The sequence below is a fragment of the Tribolium castaneum genome, chromosome 8 (assembly GCF_031307605.1).
Source record: "Tribolium castaneum strain GA2 chromosome 8, icTriCast1.1, whole genome shotgun sequence".
Lineage (NCBI taxonomy): Eukaryota > Metazoa > Arthropoda > Insecta > Coleoptera > Tenebrionidae > Tribolium > Tribolium castaneum.
In genome coordinates this window covers 11203929-11211857 of record NC_087401.1, presented here as the reverse complement: position 1 = coordinate 11211857, position 7929 = coordinate 11203929, and the positions used below count along the sequence as shown (strand labels likewise).

General features: G+C 37.0%; 3 protein-coding genes across 3 annotated transcripts; 2 read left to right on the top strand and 1 right to left on the bottom strand.

Annotated features, from left to right (window-relative positions):
* Positions 1 to 1318: 1318 nt before the first annotated feature.
* Positions 1319 to 2513, top strand: LOC658445 (munster). The gene is made up of 3 exons (XM_964832.4): positions 1319 to 1712; positions 1800 to 2069; positions 2121 to 2513. The coding sequence occupies exons 1-3, from the start codon at positions 1457 to 1459 to the stop codon at positions 2426 to 2428; spliced, it is 834 nt and encodes a 277-aa protein (XP_969925.2). The 5' UTR covers positions 1319 to 1456; the 3' UTR covers positions 2429 to 2513.
* Positions 2514 to 3473: 960 nt separating this feature from the next.
* On the top strand, positions 3474 to 5033 carry LOC103313774 (histone-lysine N-methyltransferase eggless). The gene is made up of 3 exons (XM_008197895.3): positions 3474 to 3946; positions 3994 to 4614; positions 4719 to 5033. Exons 1-3 carry the CDS (start codon positions 3772 to 3774, stop codon positions 4835 to 4837), a joined length of 915 nt encoding a protein of 304 aa, XP_008196117.1. The 5' UTR covers positions 3474 to 3771; the 3' UTR covers positions 4838 to 5033.
* Positions 5034 to 5525: 492 nt separating this feature from the next.
* Fibp (fibp) lies at positions 5526 to 7041 on the bottom strand. The gene is made up of 4 exons (XM_964973.5): positions 6868 to 7041; positions 6170 to 6821; positions 5870 to 6121; positions 5526 to 5823 (listed from the first exon to the last, which is right to left on the bottom strand). The coding sequence occupies exons 1-4, from the start codon at positions 6950 to 6952 to the stop codon at positions 5748 to 5750; spliced, it is 1065 nt and encodes a 354-aa protein (XP_970066.1). The 5' UTR covers positions 6953 to 7041; the 3' UTR covers positions 5526 to 5747.
* Between the last annotated feature and the right edge of the window lie 888 nt (positions 7042 to 7929).

The following is a 7929-nucleotide window of genomic DNA, read 5'->3' as shown; positions in this document are numbered from 1 at the left end:
TCTGAGAACTTTTTCAAATTTCTATCGTTTAATTATTTTGAAAATACAAGGCTAGCTTGATTTTTTTAAATACCACGAAGGGTTAAATATTGTCATTTTTAAAAGAACATTTTTTTCTGAATTCAGTGATGTTACTCACCTTTACTTTAATGAAAAGGTAAAAAAATTAAAGTTAAAAAATTTAAGAGTAAAACTAAGTGAGCTTTGAAAATATTGTTATTAGCGGTATCTGTCACTCGTATATTAGTCAAAAATTAAACTGGGTGCTATAATTAGTTTAATAATGGCACATTTAAGTAAAACTGAGCTAAAAAATTCTCATGTTCATCATCTTTTGTAGCATAAAAATTAAGTATTTTGTGTCTAATTTTTTTAATTAAAAGGTTTTTTTTCAGTTAAAAGTGTTATATTAACAATTATTTTTAACTTAAACTTATTTTTTGGTCAATGTTTAAACAGCAAAGAGCTAACGATAGATAAAGACAACATTTCTAAGGCTAACAAACTTTTACATTTTTCAAAATTTTTAAATTTGCGTTAAATTAAATTAAATTAAGATTAAATGCTCTTCTCAAAAATATAAAATTTGACCCTTGTTGCTATTTAAAAAAATCAAGTTAGCCTTGTATCCGAACAAAATGGTTAAAAAACATCTGAAACGATATAATTTATATACTTCTTAGCATACACCAAATTTCAATAAGTTTTGATGAATAGTTTTTTTAATATTTATTTGTATGCATACTTTTTAGCGACCCTGTATAAGGGCAGACAAATCCCCCTTGAGTCAAAAACGACATAAATTTTGCTGCTATTTATAAAAATATAGGTAGGAGCCAAATTGAACTTCTTTTGACAAACATTTTGATAATAAAGGTCGTTTAATCGTAATACATGATATCAAAAGTACATGAGTTAAGTTTACCACATAATAAAGTACAACTTAAAAAATAAAAAATTGGCAAAATTCTGATTTATTATTTTCACTTTTGTCCTCCTTACCTCTTGTGCAATATACAGAGAATACAGAGAAAAAGAGACTGATCGAAGCGATGAAAGAGCACAGAAATAGGAAGAAAATAGTAAATAAAAAAAAACATCAGAAAGAATCACAGAAGTAGGATTTAAGAAAAAATAAGTAGTAAGAGGAGGACAACAAGACTGAACAAAGAAGAGGGAAGAGGAAAGACGATAAAATAAAGATACGTGATCCAAGAACAGGAAAAAAAGAAGGCAGAAAATAAAAGATATAATAGAAAAAAATTGCTAAAACATCGAACACCCCACAGAATCTGTAAAAATCAATATTCAAAGAAATAAGCTTCATTAGCGGTTAACAAGACTTTAGATTTAAATAAATATTGTAAAATATTGAAAATAATTGGCTCCAGAAATGCACTGATCCCGAAAAGGTCAAAATGATTATTGTAGGAACACACGTTAAAACGCCCTAAAAATGCTTGTTGAACATTTTCCGTGTCTGTATTATGACCGAAGCCGTAAAACGCATGAAAAGCTTTCAATAGAAAATACGCCACCAGTCGTAAGTCTTCATCCGTTCGTAATACGCGATTTGGTGGTGGAAAAGCGTTGGAAAAGCCCGTCATACCTGAAAAATGCCCTAGCTATGGAAGAGAAAGCCAGTCCCGGCCCTTCGTACGCCATCAACACCTTCCTCAACAACTTGGATTTTGAGAAAGAAGACCGACAAGGTGAGCGACTGCAACACCATTCCCAAATCGAATTAGCCCATAATTAAATCTAGTAATTAGATTTGTGCTTATTTAATTTAAACGCAGATTATCACAATTACGCCGAAGATGACGCCAATAACGCCTCGAAACGCAAACAGCGGCGCTATCGAACCACCTTTTCCAACTATCAATTGGAAGAGTTGGAACGCGCGTTCCACAAAACCCATTATCCGGACGTCTTCTTCCGCGAAGAACTGGCCTTGAGGATCGACCTAACCGAAGCCAGGGTCCAGGTTTGGTTCCAGAACCGGAGGGCCAAGTGGAGAAAGCAGGAAAAAAGCGTCAAGAACGCCCAAAATATCAACATCCCTTCAGGTTTCATTTTTATTTTGTCAGTGTTGCCAACTCAATTTCGGAATATTTCAGCCTGTTCTACGCCTCTGGAGAGCCCCCTGTTGAATTTCCCCCCCGAGCAAAGCCCCACTAACTTGTTCCTGGGCCTGGAGTGGCCCTCGATAGTCCCCCAAGTCCCGTATCAAAGTGTTGATAATATCAACGAAACCGTTTTAATAGGCGACCGAATCGCGGGCATTCACACCAATTTAATAGGGGACGGGATTTTGTTGGGGGAGGAAGGGAATCTGGATTTGATCCAGAATGATCCAGAAATCGGGATCGATCCAGACTTGCTGACCTTGAAGCCGGCCAGGCATAACAGGAGCGAGGACTGTTGAAAAATCGGATTGCTTGTTTGGAAACCCCTGTTTTTGTTGTCTTGTTATGTATTCCGAAATTAATCAAATAAACAGTTTTTTGCAAATAAGTATTGTTATTCACGGATATCTAAAGGTTAGGATAGTAGGAAATGAAACGACATAAATTTTCATAGCAATGAATTAAAAAAATGGTTACTGTTAAAACATAGCAAACAAAAAATACACGCAGATAGAGCATTAAATTCTCAATAGTAAGACATAAACACAATGCAATAATTTTATCGCAAAACTATATTTAAAAAAGTTTCATACTTTTACCAATTTGCACTCTGTCCCATATTTTTCAAAACGCTGCAAATACGGTTACAGTTGAAGGAAACATGTTAGGAAGAAAGTTGTAGAGAATTAAATTTTCTACAAAAAAGTTTCCGAGTCCATATCACTATCTTCAACCATTTAGGTCCCAAAAACGTTCAAAGACGCACAAGCGGTGGATTTGCTTCATTTTGCCGGTGGTCAAGCGTTGGAATGTTAATTTATACCTAAACCCTTGAAGACAGAAATATAGTGTCGCAGACCTTTTTATAGAAAATTTAATTTTCTACAACTCTGTTTCTTACACTTTTTTTGTATCTTTAACCGTATTCTCAGGGTCTTAAAAAATACGGAATAAAGCGCAATTTTTTTATAATTTTTTCTCGTTTCTTATGAAAATCGTAGTCATCAGTTTTCTCAATCTATTAAGAGTGCAAATAAATTTAAATTTATTTAAAGCGCTCTCATTTTTACTCTATCAGACTATTTTTTTAAGTTCAGAATTTGTATCCCGTTTCGTCTCCTAACTCATAGTCCTCCGTATTGTTATTATCGTTGTAAGTGTCGCCAACCTCTGGTGCTAAACAAATTATCAATTTGAATAAGAAATTATTTCTGATTAACCATGGCTTAAAAAAGACACTAAGGGGCACAGTGGGTCTGGGCGCATTAATTAGGTGTTTTTATTTAATTGTATCTTCCCTAATTAAAAATTGTCGCAACTACCAATCTCTAATTCCAAAATTCCCAGTTAGTGTACTGCTTTCAGAAAATTATATTTATCAATTTCATTATTATTTTTAGGACTAGAATATTAAAATGTTATCTGTTATCAACGTTTATGACAGTATTATTTATTTTTCAATACGAAAATCGGTGATTTGGATCCAACGTTGTACAAGTCAAACAAATGACGATCTACTGGTTCCCTAGCAACGAATCAATAAAAATCGTGGATCAAACGTCAATCATTTTGCTTAAACGTTTAAAATGTTTTTTTTATAAACTAATTTAAGTGTAAAACGTGTGTATTTATTGTGTGGGCCATGTCTGACATGGACTTGGACTTACCAATTTGTGCGCGCCAGCCCGAGATTCTCGAACGCCAGGCAGCCCCCCTTAGTGACCGAGTGTGGCTTTGGAGCCCCGAAACCAGCTTCAATTACACCCCTAAACGCGCGGAAAAGCTCAAAATAGTTCAAAGTTTAATCGCTGGCATCGGTATGTTCGCACGCATGTGCAGTTCAAACTAATAATTTAATCAACAGAAAACGAGGATTTTGACCATGAAACAAGCGACGCCAGCAGCGAAAAACCCCCAAAGACCGACTCAGGCATCGAGTCGATGCCGTCGATGGATACCTTGTACTGGGAAGTACCGAAAATCGAAATTGGAATGACGTACTTCGTGCCCAACAAACGGGGCAAATGGGTCAAAGCCAAACTTGTCGAAATCAAAAACTCGCAGTTGTATTTGGTTGGTTTGCAAAGCCTGGAACGCATTGTGAGCGATTTCCTGTCGTTGGCGCACCCCGAGCCCGTCCTTGGGTTAGTACCGGTTGGCAGTCGTGTCGTGGCGCATCAGCGCGGTATTAAACCAACGGGGGAAATTAAACGAAACGGACGGCGGAATTTTCAATTGGGTGTAGTGGCAGAACTGCCTTCGCAATTGAATGGGTCGCGGTATTTAGTGATTTTTGATAACGGCGCGTGGAATTATATCGAGTCGAAGTTGGTACACCCTGGGTATTACACTAGTGAGAAAATCTGGGAAGTGGTACCAATACAAAATCGTAAAATGGTCCAGGATTTTTTAAATGGGCACTACGAACATGTGATTGAATGGAAGCGAGAGGACCAGATTTGGGTCAAGACGGATAGTGACGAAGGTATCAACTGTTTTCAGGTTATCCAACTGTAGAGATTTTATTTTACTAGATCAAAATGGCCTCATTTATGAAATTCTTTGTTTACGAATTGTTTCATGTTTCAGAGTATACTGAATGTTTAATACTAGACATTGACGCGAATTTATTGCTGGTTTGGTTCAGGAAAGAGGGAAAAACTGATTGGTTGTACAAGGGGTCCCCCCACATTCTAGTCAAAAGCTAGTTAAGTTTTACTATATCGTGTAAATACATCTAACTGGATATGTACATAGTTAGACGAAGTGATTTTTATGTATTTTACTCAAAATGACTTTAGTAGTTTTGGATTATGAAAAATCGAAAACTGTACTTTATGTAATTAACTGGTAGGTTGTAGGTAGGTATAAGTTAACTCTCGCTAATAAAAACGCAAAATTTGATGCTTATCACTTATCTAAAAATAAATTTTTGCAAAAAAATAGTGGCGGAATCTGTGGCTGTTTGGAGTGCAAAAGGTAACGGTTGGAAAAAATAATGACCTTTTGGATAACCAATTTTTTTTTCAGATAGTGCGCAAACAGCCAATATCGGTAAGTCCCCGCACACATGTGTACTCCAAATATTTTCAATCAGAAGAAAACTTTTTGTACTGGAAAGTCCCGAAAGTCAAGACAGGACTGGCAATATTTCGTTCCCAACAAATTCGGTAAATGGGTTAAACCCAAGCTTGTCGAAATAAGAAGCTCGCAGTACTATTTAGTTTGTTTGCAAACACGATAGTATATTATTATAAGAGGTTTATAAGACGTTCTATTATGGCTCGAATGGTTTTGGAGCACGACAAAAGAGTGCTCCTAAGGAAGGAATGAGTGAAGGGTTTGATTTGGAGGTCGGCGATCAGATTTTGGTGAAAAGCTATTGTAGAGGTCACCAACATTAGAAATGTAAGTTTATTAAACCACAAAGTTACATTTTTTTATAGTATACAATGTGTTCAGTACTGGGGACTGACGCAAATTTACATCTGATTTTTTTTTGATTTTGGAAGGGAGAAGTGAGTGATTGCACAAAGGGTCTCCCAAAATATTAATAAAACTCTAACAAGTGGCATCTGCGAAACAGATGAAGACATACATACTATAAAATTAGTAGTATTAGTACATAGCTAGGAGACATTCTGAAATGACTTTCATGTATTTCTCCCAAAGTATCTTCATGGGGGCCGAGTCCCTGCAACAAGCAATGAGTTTCGAGCGAGCAAAAAATCGAAAATTGCCTTATAACGTCAATTTCCAGTCCACATTGCGTATAACCGTTGAGGAAAATTTCCAATTCTTGTCCGCTCCAATTGGCTTGTTTTAGAGAATCTGAGAGTGAGTTTAATTCGAGGAACATGTTTTTGACGTCTCTGGGCCTATGCATGTTACTGGCGGGTTGTAAAAGTGCGCGATTGTAGTTTTTAAAATTTGCGTCCAAGTCGGTGTAAGACTTGTGCAACAGTGTGGCCTTGAGGGACACGCACACCAACCTATGAACAATAAAATAATTATTTAGTGATTCGCTTTGCGAGGCTTACTGTTTGTGTTCTCGTTCCTTCTCAAACATGATTTTGATGTCTTTCAATTCAGTGAAGAAGTCTTTGTCGAGTTCTGTATCAAAGTTATCAACCCCGGCTAATTTATTCGTCCAGTTGTCCATGATTGCCTCAGTGCAGCGTTTCCAACACGTGAATGTAATGTGGTTGAGCTTCCGTTTGGTCTCAAAGCGAATACAAGCAAGAAAGACAATACACGCGTATTTTTTGGCTAAAGGTTCACTCAAGTAGAAGTGATTTTGTATGTTTTGCACAACGGGGCCCGGCATATCTTCCACCATTTTGTAAATACGTTTGACATTATCGAATTGGCGCCGACACGACTTGAGGGGTACTCTTGTCTTTTCGGCCACTTCGTCTAAATCCTTCCTGTGTTTACTTGACAATTTTTTCCCTATCAGTTCCCGGACGACCACATCGTCAAAATCGTAGTATTTCTCGATCAATAATTGCCGAGTCTGAGGCTCAATCTGGAACGCCAATTGCTCCTGTAATTTATTGGGGTTACTGAGTAGTTTTTCCAGAAGAGAGTAAGTACGGTAGTGGTCTAAAACATCGCTTGCGATCAACTCGAGAGAGGCACCAGTGACCTGTCCCAGGCCCCTCTGGTTGAGAATCGAGACAGCTTCGCTTGCTGGAAGCCAGAGTTAGCCCCCAGGTTTGAGGTTAGGTTAGGTTACCTGTGTGACCCTCGACCCATAACTGATAAATCTCGGGGTCCACGAGCGTGTAATTACTGATAAAAACGTCGATTTCGGTGCCCATGGGGCTAAATTAAACTCATTTTTGCCAAAAATTGATCGCCGATTGTGGCGCCATCTGCTCTTTTTGCGCAAGAAACCGAACAGGCAAATGGGCTAAAAACTGTATTTATATTTATATTTCGGACAATAAAGTGTGGTTATTTACATAAAGTGACTTTAACATATTACGCATGGTTTAGCGACTGATGGTATTTTTTTTGTACGTTTTTTAAGGGACCATGCAACAATTGTGATGTAATCATGGTGCGCCATGCTTCGACGCAGTCAGTTGTTTTGCAGCAGCCATTGTGGTCGGAGTTCAGACGCGTTTCATTGTGGTGTTAAATAAAAGAGTTTGTAATTAATTACGTTGCGTTTTACCCTCTAATTAATGATACAGTCGCGTTATGGTGTGTCTCAGATAAGAAATTTTGTGCTATCGGTGAATTATTGTAGTGGGTGCAGAGATTTTGTGCAAGTGCTTCAAATGGAAGGGCTGCTGCAAATTTATTTGATTTTGAGCAAATTGGGTAATTAATTTGCTTTTTACATCAATTTCTCATTTAATTTACCCAAAAAACGCTTAGCTTCCACATCGCAGGTGTGCTGACGTCATTTCCGCCATGTTGATTTTTTTATTTCGATTTCATTTACAGTTTTGGAATTATAGAATGCCTTTAAGACGATATAATTTTTTTAAATATTGCATATTTTAAAGTCCGTGAAATTCGCGATTAAAATTCAATTAAAACTTAAATAAAATCACGGTGGTTGCGCCCTCTGGTGGTCAGTGCTGAAATCGTTCTTCTGTGATGTTGCGGGAAACTTAATATTACACAATTTAGAAAAAAATAAATGTTTGCAAGTTTTTGCCTTTATTTTATTCTTTTTCCAGACAGGAACATTTTCATTTTTAAATTATTCCTTTACTTTTTTCTGTTCTAGGTCCGTTTCCGGAAGAAGAAGAGAACCTGCAGAGGTGTCCTGGGGGTGAGTGTG

Bases quoted from the DNA above. Each gene is read 5' to 3' on its own strand.
- LOC658445 (XM_964832.4), top strand. From the start codon at position 1,457: ATGCTTGTTGAACATTTTCCGTGTCTGTATTATGACCGAAGCCGTAAA. The intron at 1,713-1,799 runs GTGAGCGACTGC...ATTTAAACGCAG, and splicing joins TGAGAAAGAAGACCGACAAG to ATTATCACAATTACGCCGAA. The intron at 2,070-2,120 runs GTTTCATTTTTA...GGAATATTTCAG, and splicing joins AAATATCAACATCCCTTCAG to CCTGTTCTACGCCTCTGGAG.
- LOC103313774 (XM_008197895.3), top strand. From the start codon at position 3,772: ATGTCTGACATGGACTTGGACTTACCAATTTGTGCGCGCCAGCCCGAG. The intron at 3,947-3,993 runs GTATGTTCGCAC...TTTAATCAACAG, and splicing joins AAGTTTAATCGCTGGCATCG to AAAACGAGGATTTTGACCAT. The intron at 4,615-4,718 runs GTATCAACTGTT...TTCATGTTTCAG, and splicing joins CAAGACGGATAGTGACGAAG to AGTATACTGAATGTTTAATA.
- Fibp (XM_964973.5), bottom strand. From the start codon at position 6,952: ATGGGCACCGAAATCGACGTTTTTATCAGTAATTACACGCTCGTGGAC. The intron at 6,822-6,867 runs GTAACCTAACCT...TCTGGCTTCCAG, and splicing joins ATGGGTCGAGGGTCACACAG to CAAGCGAAGCTGTCTCGATT. The intron at 6,122-6,169 runs GTAAGCCTCGCA...TATTGTTCATAG, and splicing joins AAGGAACGAGAACACAAACA to GTTGGTGTGCGTGTCCCTCA.